General features: G+C 36.7%; 2 protein-coding genes and 1 long non-coding RNA gene across 5 annotated transcripts; 1 reads left to right on the forward strand and 2 right to left on the reverse strand.

Annotated features, from left to right (window-relative positions):
- The first annotated feature begins 1,557 nt into the window (after positions 1-1,557).
- On the forward strand, positions 1,558-4,562 carry LOC147502517 (chaperone protein ClpB1-like). The gene is given in 3 exon segments (XM_086607296.1): positions 1,558-2,904; positions 2,906-4,267; positions 4,269-4,562. Coding segments are annotated over 3 exon segments (2,733 nt in total). The 5' UTR covers positions 1,558-1,644; the 3' UTR covers positions 4,380-4,562.
- A 623-nt stretch (positions 4,563-5,185) lies between these two features.
- CPB (Subunits of heterodimeric actin filament capping protein Capz superfamily) lies at positions 5,186-10,974 on the reverse strand. 3 transcript variants are annotated; one of them, XM_086607298.1, is made up of 8 exons: positions 10,818-10,974; positions 9,802-9,872; positions 6,666-6,779; positions 6,473-6,555; positions 6,321-6,379; positions 6,073-6,192; positions 5,539-5,634; positions 5,186-5,414 (listed from the first exon to the last, which is right to left on the reverse strand). In XM_086607298.1, exons 1-8 carry the CDS (start codon positions 10,944-10,946, stop codon positions 5,331-5,333), a joined length of 756 nt encoding a protein of 251 aa, XP_086463424.1. In that variant the 5' UTR covers positions 10,947-10,974; the 3' UTR covers positions 5,186-5,330. The 3 variants fall into 3 exon arrangements, with proteins under 3 accessions (XP_086463424.1, XP_086463423.1, XP_086463425.1); XM_086607297.1 differs by having other exon boundaries at positions 6,321-6,394; XM_086607299.1 differs by lacking the exons at positions 9,802-9,872; positions 10,818-10,974 and adding an exon at positions 7,165-7,329 and having other exon boundaries at positions 6,321-6,394.
- A 5,426-nt stretch (positions 10,975-16,400) lies between these two features.
- Positions 16,401-18,056, reverse strand: LOC147502519 (uncharacterized). Its single transcript, XR_015220011.1, has 5 exons — positions 18,004-18,056; positions 17,852-17,932; positions 17,259-17,336; positions 16,736-17,056; positions 16,401-16,655 (listed from the first exon to the last, which is right to left on the reverse strand). It is a non-coding gene; the product is annotated as an uncharacterized LOC147502519 (long non-coding RNA).
- Between the last annotated feature and the right edge of the window lie 3,638 nt (positions 18,057-21,694).

The following is a 21,694-nucleotide window of genomic DNA, read 5'->3' on the forward strand; positions in this document are numbered from 1 at the left end:
TAATTGTTGTATCCGGACATACACAATCAGAAAATTAGTCTAGAGGAGTTAGTTATAAATATTTAGTAGTCCTAAGACTCCTCTTAAATTTGTTTAGAATTTAATACCCCAATTTGACCAGAATATAGAACTAACCACCTGTTATCCAACTTTACCAGGAATAGACGAAAATATCCTCACTTGAAAACAAACATAACCGACTATCTACCGAGTAACATAGTGGGATACAAAACAAAAAATTAAATTTCACACAAAAAATTCACTTATAACTACCTTGCGCCACATTTAAAAATGCATATAATGAAAATAGGGCATCTAGGGTGCATCAGATGTATGAGTCTTGAGGAATGAGAGCCCTTGGACAATACTTCTTTCTTGCAATACACCAAGATTTGTGCCTATATGAGTGGCCCAGATGCTATCTTATGAAAGTACACCCTCACAAGACCCTAGCTTTTCGGTAATGAAAAAACTAAAAATATTATGCCTCCAATATTTTGTGGAGGCATTTGACACTAGTCCGTTAAGTCTAAACTCCAAACCACTAGACACTAAACCCAAAATCTTTATAAACTAGACCCTAAGCCTAAACCCTAAACCTTAAGACATTAAACCCTAACCCCTATAAACTAGGCCCTAAGCAACCTTAAGACACTAAACCCTAATCCCTATATTCTAAATTTATAAACAATAAACTCTAAACCAACCCGTTTCATTTAATAGTAGTTAATCAAACCCACAAAATAAATAATCAAATGCATTTTGTATCTGTATTTTAAAATGCGTGGTGTGTATGCATTTTAAAATGTATAAGTTTATAACGTGGTACATCTACATTTTAAAATATATAAGTTTATAACGTGGTGCATCTGCATTTTAAAATATATAAGTTTATAACATGGTGCATCTGCATAAGTTTATAACGTCCACATTCGGATGAAAACAGGTAGTGTCAAATTTAACTTTTGGAGCAATACACGGTACTTTTTGCTAAATTCTATTCAAACCCAAAATCTACTCTTTTTGTTCTAGTAGTTATCTTATCTAAAAGTAGTTATTTTATTAAATCTTTATTCTGGTAGTTATCTTATCTACAAGTAGTTATCTTGGAAGGATGAAAAAGAGAATAATTTATATTAAAAAATAATAGGTGGCACCTGGTCTCGAATCAAAAGCTTAGATTCTAAAGATTTTCTATAAAAAAAAAAATTATGGCGAATAAAAACAATGTAGGGGTATTAAAACCCAAACAAATTATGGATAGGGCTTTAGAGTTGTTTTTTTTTTAAAATGAGACTCTCTAGCCCAATTTCTTGCATACACAATACACAAAGAATCTTGACCAAATTAACTAGATCTTGGGCCAAAACTGATGGATAATTCCATTGGGCCGTAAGCCTGTACCAGTTCCAAGTCTACTCGTAGGACCATCTGATCATCACTCTAGTCCATTCCAGATACTTCCAGTTATTTCTAGAACCAAAAGAATAAATGGAAATAGAAATAGAAATTTCCAATTATTTCTAGAACCTGCCCAACTTTTTCAAGCACCTTCTTCTTCTCCATATAAAAAAGCACACCCTTCCTCTTTCCTCTCCATCTCAAAAACAAAAACCCTGCTGTTGATATTCTCTGTTATTAAACATGAATCCAGAAAACTTTACACACAAAACTAATGAAGCATTGTTCAATGCCCATGAACTAGCAGTAAACAATGGTCACCCACAAATCACACCTATCCATCTAGCCCTCTCTTTAATCTCAGACAAAAATGGTATCTTTTATCAAGCATTGTCCAACGTTGGTGGTGGAGATGAGTCTGCAAAATCAGTTGAGCGTGTTTTAAACCAAGCATTAAAAAAGATCCCATCACAAACCCCACCACCTGATCAAGTTCCACCAAGTACTTCACTTATCAAAGTTATTCGCCGTGCCCAATCTCACCAAAAATCGAGAGGGGACACTCATCTTGCTGTTGATCAGTTGATACTTGGCCTACTTGAAGATTCTCAAGTAGGGGATGTGCTGAAAGAAGCTGGTGTGAGTGGGGCAAGAGTGAAAACTGAAGTTGAGAAGTTGAGAGGGAAAGAAGGAACTAAAGTTTCTAGTGCCTCTGGTGATTCTAATTTTCAAGCATTGAAAACTTATGGTCGTGATTTAGTTGAACAAGCGGCGAAACTAGACCCGGTTATTGGTCGAGATGAGGAGATTCGACGAGTTGTGAGGATTTTGTCTAGGAGAACTAAGAACAATCCTGTTTTAATTGGTGAACCGGGTGTTGGGAAAACTGCGGTCGTTGAAGGACTTGCGCAGAGGATTGTCAGAGGTGATGTGCCTAGTAATCTTAATGATGTTAGGCTTGTGGCATTAGATATGGGTGCACTTGTTGCTGGTGCCAAGTATAGAGGAGAGTTTGAGGAGAGGCTTAAATCTGTGTTGAAAGAAGTGGAAGAAGCTCAAGGAAAGGTGATTTTGTTTATTGATGAGATACATCTTGTTCTTGGTGCTGGTAGAACTGAAGGGTCAATGGACGCGGCAAATTTATTTAAGCCGATGCTTGCTAGAGGCCAATTGAGGTGCATTGGTGCTACTACATTGGAGGAATATAGGAAATATGTGGAAAAGGATGCTGCGTTTGAAAGACGGTTACAGCAAGTTTATGTTGCGGAGCCTAGTGTTCCTGATACTATTAGTATTTTAAGAGGTTTGAAAGAGAGGTATGAAGGTCATCATGGTGTGAGGATTCAAGATAGAGCTTTAGTTATGGCGGCACAATTGTCTGCTCGTTATATTACCGGTAGGCATTTACCGGATAAGGCGATTGATTTGGTGGATGAAGCTTGTGCTAATGTTAGAGTTCAACTTGATAGTCAACCTGAAGAGATTGATAATCTCGAAAGGAGGCTTAATTCAGTTAGAAATTGAACAACATGCTTTGGAGAAAGAGAAAGATAAGGCGAAAGCAAAGCGATTACTAGAAGTTCAGAAAGAGTTGAATGACATTTTGGATAAGTTGCAGCCTTTGAAGATGAAGTATCTCAAGGAGAAGGAAAGAATTGATGAAATCCGAAGGTTGAAGCAAAAGCGAGAAGAGTTGCTCATTGCTGTGCAAGAAGCAGAAAGAAGATTCGATTTGGCTAGAGCAGCTGATTTGAAGTATGGGGCTATTCAGGAAGTTGAAGCTGCTATTGCAAGGCTTGAAAGCAGTGCTAATGAGGAGGATTTGATGCTTCCTGAGACAGTTGGGCCGGATCAGATTGCAGAGGTCGTGAGTCGTTGGACTGGAATTCCTGTCACAAGACTTGGACAGAATGAGAAGGTAAGGCTAATCGGTCTTGGGGAGAGACTGCACAAGAGGGTTGTTGGGCAGAATCAGGCAGTGGAAGCGGTTGCGGAAGCTGTGTTGAGGTCGAGAGCTGGACTAGGCCGACCTCAACAGCCTACAGGGTCATTCCTCTTCCTAGGACCTACTGGTGTTGGTAAGACCGAGCTTGCAAAAGCCCTTGCTGAGCAATTGTTTGATGATGAAAACTTGATTGTGAGAATTGATATGTCGGAATATATGGAGCAGCATTCTGTATCGCGGCTGATTGGTGCACCCCCTGGATATGTTGGTCATGAAGAAGGTGGACAGCTTACTGAGGCTGTGAGGAGAAGGCCTTATAGTGTTGTCTTATTCGATGAAGTTGAGAAGGCACATATTTCGGTTTTCAATACACTCCTACAAGTATTGGATGATGGAAGGCTTACAGATGGCCAAGGTCGCACTGTTGATTTCAGCAACACAGTGATCATCATGACTTCTAACCTTGGAGCAGAACATCTTCTTGCTGGACTTACAGGGAAATGTTCGATGGAGAGTGCAAGGGAGCGTGTAATGCAGGAAGTAAAAAGGCATTTCAAGCCAGAGCTACTGAATCGGCTTGATGAGATTGTCGTATTTGATCCTCTTTCACATGACCAGCTCAGGAAAGTTGCTAGGCTACAGATGAAAGATGTGGCTAGTCGCTTGGCAGAGAGAGGTATTGCTTTAGCAGTGTCCGATGCTGCCCTGGATGTTGTCTTGTCAAAGAGCTATGATCCAGTTTATGGTGCAAGGCCAATTAGGAGGTGGCTGGAGAAGAAGGTGGTGACTGAGTTATCAAAGATGCTGATAAGAGGGGAGATAGATGAGAACTCATCAGTCTATATTGATGCTTCACCAATAGGCGATGAGCTAGCATATCAGGTAGAGAAGAATGGGGGCCTTGTGAATGCGAGCACTGGTAAAAAAATCAGATATACTGATTGAGATACCGAATGGGCAGAGGAATGATGCTGCTCAGGCTGTGAAGAGGATCCGGATTGAAGAAATTGATGATGAGGAGATGGAGGAGTGACGGTTAGATCATGAAAGAAAATTGGTGGATGCCTGATATTTGAAAATATGCAATATAGTTGTAATCCTCTCTGGATTTTTTCTTCTGTTGTGTTTGTTTTCTTTTGTTTTGTGGAACTGTTGTTCGGAATCAAATGAAATGTAATAAGTTCTTGTTTTTTCGGTAATCCGATGACATTGTATAGTTGCTGCTTTTTCTTCATATAAATATTTCAGTTCTTGGTTTTTCGGTAATCTATGGCCTTGTACTAGATAGGCAGCCATCACTCGTAAACTTCTGGGTTTGGCTGCAGACTTAGTGACTTAACTCAAGGTTCAGCAGTGGCTGCAGACTTGTGCAGCATTTGGAGGTAACTTCAGAAATGAGGATTTATTACTGCTACAGTTATGTCATTGCAACGGCGCTTGCTGTTGAGCGTTTGCAGTTTGAAATTTCTTTTTCTGAGCGAAATAGTATAGCATGACATTTCCTGTGACTATGTTTTTGCTTGACAGAGGTGGCGGACTTGGGCAAGTATCGGAAAGAGTATCCACCACGAATCAACACCCTACTCGCAAGTTCTTTTATAGGCAAGCACGGGGAAATCATAGAGCTTGGCTTAATTTTAAGTTTTTAACTTTCACCTGATGCCAGAGTACGCTGAGGTAACTGCACCCACCCATGTCCTTTAACAAAAGCTTGTATAAGCTTGTATCTGCAACTGTTGCAATAGATGTATAAGAAATGGGTCTCAGAACATCCCCGATTAGCTTCATGATAGCTCTTGTATTTGGTCGCAGAAAGTGAAAAACTATAAGGGAAACGGGTTGTGAAAAACAGAAAGTGTGAACTATAAACAGGCTGTGAAAAATTGAGTACTCATCAAAACACCCAATATTCTTATAGCCCTCAATTGTACAAATCATTGAACAAGAATGTTTACTGTCCCTGAATAATGGAACCAGAACAAAATCAGCTGTCTGGTAGTCTCAGTTGTGCCACTTCAGCAGGAGGTCGAAGCGTACACACCATTTCTCTCGTCTTCCCGAAGTAGACCTGTCAGTATTGTGATGATAACATGTTACATCAATGCCGATCCACTACTGTGAAGACTATTGAAATGTAATACAACACTAACAAATTTGAACAGAAAATAACAGAAGCACGGTCCCGAAGATACCTGATCCAGTGAGTTCCTTAGTTTACTCTCCATTTCTTCTATCATTCGTCCCATGTTACAAAGGTGACCCTCTACAACTGCAAGGTCCATATTCATCTGCAAAACAGAAATAAGGTTGACCCAAACGTCAGACATGGAATTATAAGGCTGACTAGTACAAGGGAACTTTGGACTTGAATCATCCATCATTCACTTAATGGTCTGGGTATGGTAAGTGAAGAAATAAATAGTTGATGGAGATAAATACTTCGTAGACGGACAAGTTAAGAAAATGATTTTGGAGATGTCTCTGGATCAGTGATGTTGTCAAAGGGCACAACACCATCGCAGAAAAGTGTGTGGTTCAGCTGGGAGTGGGACTGTGGAACAGAGGCTAAGGGTTGCAATTTCTCATGGATTAAAGGAAATTGTGATGGATCCAATTTTGATAATCCTGAAAGTTGTCGCTTTCGACATGGTGGGAAGCTTGAGAGTATTTAAGATGTGTTGAAAACAATAAGAGCTATTACATGGCAACCATGAAAGAGGAGGTACCTGTCTTCTAATTGATCCCGACAGACTGAAAGTTCCTGATGACTCATCGTGTGTTGTTAAAGATAGCATTACAGTACTGGTTAAGCAGTAATGAGCTATTCCTTCTTCCTCTGGCCCAACCTGAGAAGGACATCGGCATTCAAGCACGACAAAACTTCAGTAATCAAAAGAGAAGACGTAGGGAAAAGAAAGACAGAAGACAAGTAACTTCTCTATCACTCTTAGAAAGTGAGGCAAATTATGCCAACCTGAATAACATGTATAGCATCCCATGAACCTTCCTCCAAGTAACCCCTGCGACCCTGCCCTGATTTTGAACCATCTTCCCCACAAACACAATCATTTAATGTCACTGCATAATTAGCAACGAAAATTGATTCCGAAGATTTGAATGCTTTACCTTTCTTTATTAGAAAACAAGCTACAAAACCCTCATTCTCGTCTTCCCACATGTATACGGACGAAATGCCTCCTTCATAGTACCTACAGATAAAGTTGTGCAGTTGATACTTGTTAGAGAGCAAATAAGCTTCATCAGAATGCCTGTGGTGTAGAAATACTAAATCAAAGACGAAGTAAGCAAAGGACCTCACTGGTCACGGTATATTGCGAAGACATCGTTTGCTTCAATTTCCAGTTTTCTCAACTCGGGGGATGGGAGTTGCCCATCTTCCAAGGGTGGATGGTATTTATTGGACCAAGGTGACCTGCAGCAGGAAGGGAAGATGAGATACATATTCATTTCCCAACACTAAAAAAAAAAAAAAAAGAACAAAAGTACAGAGATCAAACTCCAGCTAGACATAGAACGAAAGGAGTACAGCATGAGGAGCTTCACTCTGAAGAATTTGTTCAGGCACGCATGATATCACTTGGATACTATCAAGAATTGCCTACAACTTCCCCAAATCCTCTTAAAATTCTTAAATGCAGGATTTCACTCGTAGAGTATTGGCTTTTACAAGTAAACACTTTGAACTATAGAGCTTGTATTTTGGGTAGTATACAAAGAGAGATGAAAATTCATGTTAAATATGAATATAGTTATGCGAACTTTTCAAAAGGGAGAATGATAACTCCCAAAATCCTTACTGTTGTTGGTGGTCAAACATGGTTAGTAGTATAATAACCACTCAACCTTCCCTATAAATAGCATTCAAACATTCCTTAAAGTTGTAACAAAAAACTCAAGAATAAAATAGAGAGGTATTTTTCTCTCTGTCTCCCATATTTGAGTGTATTGCAAGTATCTGTAGAGCAAATTTGGAGGTGTGTCCAAGAGGTTCGATTATTTTTCCCATAGTTCTAGTGAATTCTCATCTCACAAAATTTCTAAACTATGGGAAAAATAATCGAGCTATGGGAAAAATATGGAAACAGAGAGACACCTTCAAACTTGCTCTACCGATACTTGCAATACACTCGAATAAGAGAGAGAGAGAGAAAAAAAATTCTCGCTATTTTCTTCTTCAGTTTTTTGTTACAATTTCAAGGAATGCTTGAATGAATGCTATTTATAGGGAAGGTAGAGTGGTTATTAACTTATTATACCAACCATGTTTGACCACCAACCAAGTTCGAATGGCAGCCACAATAGACTTACAATATGCTTTTAAGATGACATATGAATAAGGTTCTTTTTTAATTATGGTGAGACCTTGAAATAAAAAAAGAAAAAATAAATAAAAAGTGAGGCCCACAGTAGGAAAAAAAGAGAAAAAAATACGTGCGATTTGGGTTGGCCACTAGGCCAAGGACAAAAAAGTTTAAAAAAAATAGATTTGTTAGTTTTGTGGGGCCACAGGAGAAAAAATAAATAAATAAAAAGTGTGGAAAGTGAACGGATTAACCACGGCTAAACGGCTAGCTTGGGCACGCCTCTTTATAAAGAAGTATAGATTGTGCCAGGGGGGTTGTTCACAGGGTACACCCTGGCTCACCCTCAAATTTGGAAAACCAATATACTATGTTTACTACATAATGAATTTGGATAGAGGTGGGTCCATTTTCCAGCGTTGAAATTTGACGCACTCAAAGACCGTAAGTTAACATTGAGTTGGGCTTTTCTCCTATAGCCTGGAATTGTTATTACCCAACTCTACACTGTTAGTTTTCAGTGGTAATCATCAAGAATGCATGCTTTAATCAGTAATCGATGATTTTCCACTATACAATTCTACAATTTACAAAAAGTTGTTAAAAAGTACCCGAGAAGTGTCAAATTTTAGGTGACTTGAAAATATTTTGAATTCCCGAGTTCTTGTCTTGGATAGTTTCGTAGGTCTACACTGCATAACTATCATTTGTAACAATAAATAAAAATGGCTACTAATTCTTTTCCAATTACATGAAGCGAATGCAAAGTCAGAATTTAAAAATGGTCATAGTTGTGTCTCTAAGTGTAGTTTAAGTTTGCGTTGGCTCCCTTGCAGTTTCAATCGGGTCGTGGCATACTGATTTAGACATTATGTGGTAAGCTTTAGCTGACACACTAACAATTTGTTATGTTTTCGGTTTTCCTTCCAAATATTGTGTTTATTAACTCGGTTAATTATTATAGGAACCCAAGAGAACTCAATTATATAATCTTAGTAAGAAGAAACGAAATATTTGTTGTTATTATTAGTAAATAACAAAGTACGAAGACCGTTTGTCGTCGTTTGGGCTCACCTTCACCCAAAATCCTGGCTTCGCCACTAGATTGTGCTTTTCTTGTAAAGGGATTATATCATGTCAGAATAAAATCCCAAGTACTAATCCAATCATTTCAGTTTTCACACATGTAAATTGTTCATTAGATCCACTAATCTATGCCACTTTATAAAGAGGCGTGTTGGTGCTAGCCGTGGCCAATTCCATTCGCCACACAATTTTTTTTTTCTCCTGTGGCTCCCACAAAACTAACAAAACTATTTTTTTACTTTTTTGTCCCTAACCTAGTGGCCCCACCCAAATCAACCAACGCACAATTTTTTTTTACTTAGGGCCCCATTTTTGTTTTTATTTTTTTAATTTTTCGGGTCTCACCATAACTAGTATACCGGTAACCGGTGGGCGAACAAAGTATAAAGGAAGAAGTTAGCGGCGGAGAAGAAAAAAAGTGGGTGAGGTCTTGAGGAAGAAAAAGGATGGAGGGGGTGTTGAGGTGAAAGTTTTTTTTGGGGGGGAGGGCACTAAAAGACAAGGATAGACGAACAAGTGCTTTTTGCCATGCCTAGCGCAAAAACTCACTTCGTTCGGAAATAAAGATCGCCATAATTAAAAAAAAAAAAAAAAAAAAATCGTAGGCCCCACATTTTTTGTTTTGTTTTATGTTTTTAAATCTCTTGGCTCCACCATAATAAAAAAAGAAGCAAATTTTTTATATAACTGGCTCGCCATATATAATAAAATGTGCAACACACGCATAGTATTAGTTTTCTTAATGGAAACACAACAAGCTAATCCATAGTCCACTTCAATGAAAAGAAAAATGGGGAACGAGTTTATTCAGCCACCTGCTTTTAGGTGACGCACTTGAAAACTATATAATGCATGTCATCCTATGCGGCCCTTTCCTGACAAGCATTGTGAGAATGGAGTGAGCTTGAGAAAAAATCTCTCCCAAACCTCAACATTAATGATTTTCAAACTAACATGCTTTATATTTCTAGGAGGATCGCATCATTATCTTCTTGTGATAACAACTTTTCAAGAGTAAACATCAGAATTGGTTGGTTTTGCTCTTACCTATAGGAATCCGCATCTCTATTGTACTCACACAAAATGAACTCCTTTCCAATGTCCATGTCACATAAGACCTGCCATATCAATCCAAACAAAACAACTTGCGTTATTCAGGAGAGGGAGAACAATTGTAGGCCCCATTTGGGAATATGGCTTGGCCTTTTTCTAAAAGTACATTACTTTTCATACAACTTTTGGTAATTTGCTTTATTAAAACAAGTAAGTGCGTTAGGATATATTAGTTAAAAAGAACATTTGCTTAAAAACTTGAGACGGTGAAAATAGAACAACATAAAAATGGTGTTTGGAGTTTTCTACTTTGCTTTTCTTCAACCAGCATTTTTCAATTGCCACACGCTATTGCTCTCTAAAACCTGCTTCTGAAACAATAGAAAAGTGCATATAAGCAATGCCATATGGGACCTTAGATAAAGACTCCACTCGGCATTACTTGAAAGCAGCTTTCTGTTGTTAAGCACGGTATAGAAAGGATTTGCGTTTGGTAATGCCAGATTAGAAGAAAATTATAAAACAAAAAGGTTTCAAGCCGAAATCTTACCCCCCAACACATACTTTGTGTTTTCACTTTTCAATATTTAAAACAAGAGTGTTTTTTAACCAATCGTATCCAAACGCACTTAACTATTGCTTGTGGCAAAGTAGTTAACGAAACTGCAATGCCAAATGGAGCCTACAACCCTAAACTCGCCAGACTATCCATGAATCTGTTAATCTCATAACATACAGAGCAAATAAATTACAAGACAAAATATGAACAAGTATCTGATCTTAAAACACCAAGACATTTCTTTTGGGGAATTGGGGATTGCCGATTGATAGAAGTAATCTTAATTTTAACCCTAAAGCCTTCAACACAAGATGATTTGCATCTACTCTACCAATATTTTTGCCTAACTCATCGAACGAAAGGCATTAACAATCTATAGGTGTATAATGTTATAAATAAGTAACAGATGATCAGTAAAAAAATAATAAGAAATAAACAGATCGATACAGACCTGAAGAGGTTGATCGAGTTGAGAGAGAAGATCTGAAGAGTGATGAGGTAAGAGAGATAAAAGTGCGGAGAGAGCTGTTTCGGTATGCTTTGGATGTATTCTTCTCATCAATCCCATGGCTGCCTCCATTTTTCTTTTCTTTTCTTTTCTTTTCTTTTCTCTCTCACCTGACTACAGACTACTAGTAAATAGTAGGTTCAAATGAGGACCCCACCGTTGTTTTTTAACTGACTCAAAATCAAAACCTCCATTTCAATCACCCAATTTATTTCCGTGACCATTTCGTTTATAGAGGGAAATTTTAATTGCCGTGAAATTCCGGTGTTACGATATTCTCAAATTGGCTTATGTCGTTATGTTTTTAGTCTCAAAACTACCAATGGGGACGTGAGCGGAGAAGGCGGAGAAACAGTGCCAAGTCCTCGAACACACGAACACCCTTTAAGATTACCAACAGGAACTAGTTTCTGAACCCGTCCTACGGGTGATGCTACATTAAATTATTTAGAAAATTATTAGCAATTATACATAGCTCTGAGATGTGGATATTATATATATTGATTAGTCATCTAAATTTCTTACAATGTGAAAATCTCTCTTTCCATAAAAAGAAATAATACACTCTGGATAATACTTTTCAACTTCTTCTTGTTGCTTAATAATTGAAGTTTGATTGAAGTTTTAATTTGCGATAATGCCCAATGAGGCGAAGATCATATATATATTTATTTTTATTGGCAAGCCTATTTTAAATGAAGTTAAATATTATTTGAGGTTAGTTTGATGCATTTGCATACAACTTTCGATTTCCAGTTAATTATTATTTGAGGTTAGTTCAATGCAATTACATCTAATTTCCGATTTCCCATTGTTTATTATTATTTAAGAGTAGTTCAATGCATTTGCATCCAGTTTTCGATATTTTGTTGCTTGTTCTTCGAGGTCAGTTCAATGTATTTGCACCCAATTTTTGATTTCTCATTAAATTATTTTATTTGAGATTAATTTAATGCATTTGCATGCAGTTTCTGATTTACCGTTAGTTATTTTTTTAAGTTAGTTAGTTGGATACATTTGCTTTCAGTTTCCGATTTCCCGTTAAATATTATTTGAAGTTAGTTTGATGCATTTGCGTACAATTTTTGATTTCTCATTAACTATTCTTTGAGGTTAGTTATATGCAGTTGCGTCCAGTTTCTAATTTTCCATTATTTATTATTATTTGATGGTAGTTTAATGCAATTACATCCAATTTTTGATATTTCGTTATTTGTTCTTCGAGGTCAGTTCAATGCATTTGCACCCAATTTTTTATTTTCCATTAAATTATTCTTTTTTTTTAGGTTAGCAGTGGAGGCGTGAGCGGAGAAGGGGTGGAGAATAACAGTGCCAAGTCCTCGGACACCTTTTCAAAGAATTGCAGTTACCAACAGGGAAGAGTGGGGCTCTCTTTTCCAAAACATTCTCAAAAGAATTCTAAGAGCATCTCATCTAAGAAAACTATATTATTCGTCAATAAATTTTCAAAGTATAGCATGCCTAGAAAGTTGACTGATTGAATTAAGGCAGACTAATGCATTTTCCCACTATAAAAGAATACAATTAGGGAACTCACGCTCATGCTATTTACAAGGTGGTATGCAATCATAATGTCGAGTATCATTGTATATTCCTACAAATCATGACTACTTGTTCATCAAATTGATGAGAAAATCTCATACTATTTTCTCTGACAGTACTAACAACATTGTTATTAGCTTCACTTTGAATTAACCATGTAAATATCAAACCCCAAACATCAAATACATTCCTCTACGTCTTCTGCTAAAAAATCAAATTTAATTTTCTTTTAGTAAGCTTAATCGTATACCATACCGTACTTTACTATCAACCTATTATCTAAAAACAAAACAAAATAAATAAATAAAAAATACGTCTAAGCACCAAATCATGAAAACACAAAATTCAAAGCACCCAAATCATGAAAACAAAAAAATATCAAACACCCCAAGTTATATAACTATAAAAAAAAAACATCAAATATCACTAAAAGAATAAAACCCCATCACTTGATACTTTAATTCAAATAACCCCAACTAAATTGAAGAGTGTGTAAGAGGAATAAAACTTACACAAAATCTTCTTTCTTATTCTTTGTGTTATCTAGCTCTATGTTATGAATATGGAATGGATGAGAGAGAGAGAGACCAAACAATATTTTGGGCCACATACCCCCACCTGGTCCAAGAACATTCACTCTGCTGACTTGATTAATTTGCAATTCATTAAAAAAAAAACTCGAGATTCTTAATACTAAAAATCGGAAATTCCAAACATATGTATATTAATTATCAAAAAAAAAAGTATCGAAAAGCTTGAAATCAAACAAAAAAAAATTGCTAGTGGCCACAACGAGATATCCATTTTTTGAAACCATTGCATAAATGCATAATCACCACATAATCAATGTTTTTAAATATATATTTCATTCTTAATATATGTTATTAGACAATCATTCACCTACTCATATATGTTTTATACAATTCTAAGATGGATTCTTATTTACAATATGCAAAACTAAAAATACTTTCTCAACAGTTGTTTAGAGAACTTACGAGAGATAAAACTTACATAATTTTTTTTTTTCCGTGTTCTCTAGCTTTGTGTTATGAATTTGGAGTGGGTTAGAGAGACAAGAGTGAGAAATGAGTTATTGATGAGAGAGAGAGAGAGAGAGAGAGAGAGAGAGCAACCAAACAACATTTTGGGCCACATACTCCCACCTGGTCCAAGAACATTCGCTCCGCTTACTTGATTAATTTGCAATTCATTAAAAAAAAAAAACTCAAAATTCTTAACACTAAAAATCCAAATTTCCAAACATGTGTACATTAATTATAAAAATAAAAATAAAGTATCGAAAAGCTTGAAATCACAACGAGTATCCATTTTCTAAAACCACTGCATAAATGCATAATCACCACATAATCAATGTTTTTAAATATATATTTCATTCTTAATATATGTTACTATACAATCATTCACCTACTCATGTTTTATACAATTCTAAAATGGATTCTTTACATTATGCAAAACTGAAAATACTTTATCAACACTTGTTTAGAGAACTTACGAGAGATTAGAGTTTTTCAATGAGACAAACCACACTTGATAAGGTAAAGTTTTTTAGTACGGGTTTTTGCAGGAAAAAAAAACAATAAATTAGTCCCAAGACCCATTTTCGAGTGAAAATCACTCTTAGAGCCAGCATTTTTTTAAAAATCACCCTCAAGGATAATTTTCGAGCGAAAGTAACCCATAAGGACAAATAATCTGGATTTGAAAGAAATATTTTCCGATTTTACCCTTTATATCGTTTTGTTATGAACAATGAGTGTTTATCTATGTTGCACGGTCGCAGACGCAGACGCAAACATGGACATGGTGACTCGGTTATGTTTCAAAAAAATAGGACGCTGGGGCCGCATTACCATTCTGAAATTAAATAATATATGTTTTTTTTAATAATTAAACATTATAAACTAATTCATAAATTCATGAATATTCAAAATAAAATATCCACAAAATTAAACATAGTATTTCGAGGATTGCTAGTGTGCTCACCCCCTTTCATCTATCTACTCGGTCCTTATGAGTAATTAAAAAAAATGATTCAGAGAGTTACTTTTTCCCTTAATCTGTCCGAGAGAGTCACTCTCTGGAAAAAAAAATCTTTCTAATTGTGAGTTTTGATAAGATGCTCTCAAATTAGTGAGAGTTCAGCCCAATTAATAAACCTTAATTAAATAAAGTGATAGAAAAACATCATACTCTAGTATATATAATACATTTGGCTAGCACCATACTAAAGTTTCATAGAGAAACTCTCCAGGACAAATCGGATAATAAAGTAACTCGCAAGGACACTTTTTTTTTAATCACTTACAAGGACCGGGTGGATGAAAGTTCAAGTTTACTCTTGACGCGAAATAACAACGGCTCGGGTAGATGAAAAGTCAAATATGCCCCTAAAGAAAAAATAAATAAACGGCCCAACCCAATCGAAACAACCCGGTTATGAACATTGATTGTTCATACCCACAATAAGGGGGTCCGCCTCTCATGTCCTTACAGAGAAATTGAAGATTTGTCAGCATAAGCTTAAATGGTGGAATAAGAATATTTTTGGCCATCTAGATGTTGCAATTAAAAGGTTTGCATATTATTTGGAGAATATATCAGACAAAATAGCTTCATTACCTAATCCTCCAGATGCTCTATTTTAAGATGAACTTTATTACAAAGAAGAACACCATAAATTACTCCAACAAAAAGAAATTTTATGGGCTGAAAAATCTGGTTAAATGTGGTTTATTCAGGGTGAACTTAATACTAGATATTTTCACACAGTTGTTACAAGGAGACATCACAAGTCTAATATAGTTCGCCTAAAAAAGGATGATGGAAGTGAGATTACTGATAGGGAGCAAATTGGGAACCAGTTTGTGCATTACTACACCCGAGTTATGACAACGGAAGAACCACTCATTGATGATTCCTACCTTGATGTTGTCCCATCTGTAATATCAAACGAAGAGAATCAGCAGTTACCAGCACCAATAACCGATAAAGAGATTTTTTCTACTCTTAAAAGAAGATGGGTCACTTCAAATCACACCAGTCCCGATGGATTTGGTAATTTTTACCTTAAATCTTTGGAATATTGTGGGTGCCCAAGTATGTTCCATGATTAAATACTTCTTCTCGCATGGTACTTTTTGCTCAAAATATAAATCACACTTTTCTAGTGCTCATCCCTAAGGTGGAAAATCCCCTTACGACCAATTTGGTCCAATCGGTTTAGCAAATGTTACTTATAAGATTATATCAAGATTATCTCAAATAGAATCCGCCCTCTTCTCAGTAAGCTGATTGGACCAACCAAAGTGCTTTTTTGCTAGACAGAGATATTCATGACAATGTCCTTTTAGCTTATGAAGCTTTCCACTTCATCCGCTCTCAAAATAACAGGAAAAAGAGAATATATGCTCTTAAAGTTGATATGCAAAAGGCCTATGATCGAATTGAATGGAATTTTCTGAAAGCGGTCACTACAAGAAAGCAGACTTTTAGCTATAGCCTAAATCCGTGGGTAAAGGCCTTTAGCTACAGATATCGACTGTCGCAAAACCGTGGGGTTTTGACCTGTCGCTAAAAGTTTTGCTACAGCATAAGTCCGTGGGTAAATGCGACGGTCCACGCGACAGCTCAAGCCGTAGCAACATCCCACTGAGGATGACCGTGGGAAAAGTCATAGCGGTTGCCACTGATGGGGACCGTGGCGTAAGCCGTAGCAAAAGTGGCTTTGCAACAAACTTTTTTTGTACTATAGCAACGGACATGGGCCGTGGCTAAAACATTTCATATTAAAAAAAAAGAAAAAATTATATAATTATTGTTTTATCCTAGGTCCGCTTTTGCCTTTCCTTTACCAAAACACAGAAGATAAAGAGATTAATATTCATACAAGTTTAAAAAAAAAACCCCATAGCATTTACTATCCAAACTCGATACAAATATAAATTTCCAAATATTTCCCAAAAAAAATTCACCTCGTGCATGTTTCTCCGTTACATTTTATCATTGCCGTGCAATCGAATACTTTCGAAAATGATTTGAAGTCCTAGCTTTTCAGAACCCTAGCCTTAACCTTTTCATGAGCATCCATCGAAACTTTAATAAAATGGGTCAGGACTTATGACTATATTTATGGTCTCCAAGTATGGCATTCTCGATATCTTCTTTACTCGGTGCATAGCTGAATCTCCTCTCAACATGCTGAACAATATAATCCATACGTTAGGCTTTAGAGTAGAATTCTAACTAATGTTCAAGAGGCAATGCATGTTCTTACAAACCTGGTTGAAGTGTTGTTGAAGCTTCTCTTTTGTGCTGTTGACCTTAGCATCATGTGTGCACCTTAATCTAGTACTTTCACAAATGTCAATATAAGAGGAAGGAGAGGAGATCTAACCAATCATTTCCCCATGATGCCATAACCTTACCAGTCAAACAAGTGTGATTGTCTTGGCCAAACCATCTCTGCTAACAATTGCACCAAGAGGATCATCAAAAAGTAAAGAGGATAATAAAAATTCATATCTTAAACAACAAATTAGTAAAACTACCTCTGTTGAACCTACTTTAGTGCCTTGGATTCGTACTTTCGTTCTAGTTTCCTAAGCCATGAGAAGTTAAAGGAATCAGGATAAAGAGAAAATATTCTACACTAAACCCTTCATGCGACCAGTCTCAGTTACTTTAATGAGATAAGGTAACGATAGCAGAACAGTTACAATATACCAAACAGATCGATTCGAGCAATCATTGAGAATAGAATAAATACAAAAACAAATAACATATGACTCTCAGCCAGCTTACCACTTCAAGAAATTTTTGAGTATTGCTTTCAAGCCCCAATATTAGACGAACAAAGTTCAATCCAAGATAAAGATTAACCTGCAAAAGAGAGGAGGATAAAAATTTCGTAGGTAGCATAATTGATTTTACATGTTCCCCACAACAATTCAATCTTGATTTTTAATAAAATTTTCATCCACTGAACGAGAGGGAAAAAAAAGTAAGTAGTGAACTAAACTGGCAACTTGCTTTTCGTCTGATAAGCTTTTATGTTACAATCACAGAGCATCCTTGCTTCTATACACTACTCGATTTAAACACAGGCATTTTAATGCTAAGCTTCTACCTACCTTCATAATATTTCGGTTGAACTTCTATGATTGACATAGAGGTTACAGTATAAAGGGTACCTCGGAAACCCCTTCAAGTAAGTCACTAGTTTTGCACTTGTACTCAAGCCGTAAACATTAATAACCCTCCGATGAGATATATGATATAACAAAACAGTGAGAGTATCATAGTAAATACAGAAAAAACTATTTACAATTTCACATTATAAGAAAAACAATAAGCTCTAATGTGGAAAGAAGAGAAGACAATGGCAACAGACTTACAGGAACAGGAACTTTGGCCTCTCGCCAGTAGTTTGTAATCAAGTGGAGCCTTATAACTTGGATTTAACTTTATTATCTCACCTGGACACCAAAAATAATTTAGACATAAAACAGAAGAAAAAATATCAAGAAAGAGTGCTAAACAAATTTACCAATAGCTTCCCCTTTTTCCGACTCCAAGATCTCCAACTTCTGTGAATGCCAAATTTGAGTAAATGATCAAGCTTAAGAAACATTGAGATTCAATAAAAGAAGTGACCAAAATTAATCAACCCTCATCCGCAATACTACCCATCAACTCGGTGTTTAGAAAACTCGTCAATAAAAGAAGTGACCGTAATGAATCAACCCTCATCCACAATACTACCTGAAACCATTAAAAGAAGTTAAATGATAGATAGATACCTCTTAAACCACGACCAGGGAAGTTATGAGGTGCTGGCCTGACCCAAGATCCCCTAGCGCCTCGAGGAAACCCTCTTCCAAAATGAAGATCGTCGTGAGCGGCATACTTTCCCCTGCCCCTCAGAATGGGAGGAAAATGCTATTACCTTAACATAAACAATAAAAAGAGAAAGACATCAATATTTACGTGACTGAGCGTCCGACTAAGGGTTTGTCCAAGAATAGCATGAGTAGATGTATGGCATTCTTTCCAACAATTACAACTCTTGTGGAGGCTATTGCATCAATGCCTTCCGTGGATGAGTTCATGGAGTACTCGAAGAGACACAGGGGTACCTACAAGGGGAACAATGCGTATTTGATTGCTAAATTCGGACAAGCTACAATAACCGGCAAGAGCCAAAACAAAATTTGCCAAAGAAAAGGAGCCAAGAAATTTGAACAAACCAACTAAAACAGAAAAGTTCTCAATAGCCCTAACTTAACCCCATGAAAATGCTCCATCTAAATGGGTGTTCACTTTTCAAATCTGACCATTCCCCGATGAATAACTTCACTAAGGCAATAGAAAATTCTTCAAGTATAGCCTCCGGCAAAGCTAAATGTAATTGTATTAGACTAGGCTTGGATCAAGTATTTGAGAATTTTTTCAAGAGTGTAGGGTAGCCATCTATAGCACAATGTGGTTATCTATTGGCATTAATGGTAAGCGTAAGGATATGATAGAACGGCATCCTTTTTGCACAACAAATGAAAATGAAAAACTCGCTTTTTAATGGTAGTATATATTATTTGTAAAGAAAAAGTTTGTTAAGCATAGTAGATTTAATATAAAAATGCAGAAAATGGAGTCCCCTAAACTCCTCAAAAGCTTTGGAGAAATAGTTAATACAATTTTCAGTTTCCTTTTTCTCTTTTCTGTGCGTGTGCGTGTATTTTTTCTATCATCTTCGATATAATATTCATATGAATGCACAGTGGACTTGTCCTGCTTGTATTTACTACGAGTGACTACTCTCGACTAATATATTAATGTTATTTACTATGAGTAACTACTCTGGACTAATATAAAAATGGATTAAAAGAAACCTTTTACTTTTTCAAAATTACACAAACCTTGACAATCGATCTATGGCTTTGTTGAATCGATTTGGACTGTTCCAATTGAACAAGCAATATGCTCCACTCCATCTATACCAATAAGTTTCACAGTTGTTGTAGAAAGACCAAGAGTCCCACATGTAACCTGTGTTGTGACTCGTGAGTATTAGATGTAAAAAAGCTTACGAAGGCTATCTAGAAAGAAGCAGGAACTAGAAAGACAAGATAAAACAATGTGGAATACTGCGTATCACCCGAGAGACCAAATGGCCCGTGGTGGAAAATTTCATCGATATCAATGCTTCTATGTCGCCATCGAGCGATCTTTGCAAAAACAAACTTTTCTTAGGATAGTAATGTCCGAAGCTTGGTAGTGCCAACCCACAAGTGCCAAGACATCTACTCACTTTTTTCCTTTCACCATTGCTTTGAAACGCCAAAAGACGTCATCAAGATCCTTGCCATCTAATTCATAACCATTTTGGAAAACAAATTAAAAAACACAAAATTGGAGAAAGGAACCTCAAAAATTGTCAATGGAGAAAGTATAGGAATAATAATACCTCAAAGTGTCCAGATCTTAGAGCATGTCGTCCACTGTACCAAAAAGGAACAACAATATGTTACGTTAAAGTTTACCTCTTTTTATTTTAGCAACTGAACTAACCTCTTCAGCTACTGTGGGATCTGACTTCACTCCTACAATTCTGAAACAACAAAAAAAGCACCAACCTTTAATAAAACAAATTGTTAGAGAGAGATTAAGAGAGAGGTGATGGTGACGAGCTGTTAGAGAGGTGGTGATGCTGGTGGACGAATTGTTAGAGAAGCTGATAAGAGAGATGGTGAGAAAGGCGGTGGAAGAGGTTTGTTTAGTTTCTCATTATTATTTTTTTTTGCCTTATCTGATATTTATGGGAAAATTTGGAGCTCCGCACCCAAATTTTGGACCAATTTTCCAGCTATCCCGTCGAATTATTTATGTGGGTTAAAATCCACACCTATCACATACTATCAACATCTGATCCAACGGTCTAAACCGTGGGAATACCAACGGCTATGGCCGTAGAGAAAGGTAGCAAAATAGTGTCACACCATTCTACAACTATTATAACTATACCAACAACTACCAACCGTAGGCAATGATTCTACAGCTTGGAGCCGTGACAAATGTTCCGGGTCATCCGTGGCTAAAGGCCCATTTTCTTGTAGTGGGTATTGTTGAGATTCGGTTTCCATGATGATTGGGTTGATAAGATAATATTTTGTGTTTCTACGGTGTTTTTCTCAGTTTTACTTAACGGGTCTTCTTTCGGGTTCTTCAAGCCAACACGTGGACTTCGACAATGAGACCCATTGTCTCCCTATTTGTTTATCTTATGCTTAGAGGTTTTATCTCTCCAGCTTCACCAAGCTCATGTAAGTCAGCAACTTACTAGCCTCAAATTGTCTCGACAAGGTTGCTCCTTATCACATTTAATGTATGTTGATGATTTATTGTTGTTTGGGAAGTGTGATTTACAGCAAGCCCATACTTTGAATGTTGTGATTGATAAATATTGTGAATTTTTTGGTCAACAAGTAAACCGTTCCAAGTCACAATTTATTCACAACAAGCACCTCCCTCGACTGTTCAAGAATGCTTTATCCAGGATATTAAAAGTTCCAGCAACGACTCAATTCCTCAATTACTTAGGGGTTCCATCTTTATTGGGGAGATCCAAAATAGATAAGTTTCAACCTCTTATTGAACGGTTTCAGTCTAGACTTGCTGGCTGGAAAACAGCAACACTTTCAAAAGGAGGAATGCTAACTTTAGCACAGTCAGTACTATCTGCACTCCCGACATATTTGATGGCTTGCACTTTCATTCCTGCAGGTGTGCTGGACTAGATGGATCGCATAAGACGAGCTTTTTTATGGGGGCATGATACAAGTCAACATAAATTCCATTATTTTAATTGGGAGCTCGTATGCACGCCCAAGTCTTACGGAGGTCTGGGACTATGCAATATCCAACTGCAGAATTATTCTTTGTTAGGTAAAAAAGCATGGCAGCTAATGGAATCTAATTCTATTTGGGCCTCACATGTTAAGGCTCGATATTTTCCGGTGTCATCATTTATGCAAGCTAGATTACCATCATATCGACTGCATCACCATGTTTAAAAAATATTTGGAAGATGAAACCTATACTCAGTCATGGTCTTATTTGAAAAGTTGGTGATGGTTTGTCCATAGATGTATAGAAAGACAGGTGGATACCTTCTTTAGATTCCAGTTTCACTCTACCTCCAAGACCACCAGAATGCATGTATGAAAGAGTGGCAGACTTTA

The sequence above is a fragment of the Coptis chinensis genome, chromosome 4, assembly GCF_015680905.1.
Source record: "Coptis chinensis isolate HL-2020 chromosome 4, ASM1568090v1, whole genome shotgun sequence".
NCBI classification, from domain to species: domain Eukaryota; kingdom Viridiplantae; phylum Streptophyta; class Magnoliopsida; order Ranunculales; family Ranunculaceae; genus Coptis; species Coptis chinensis.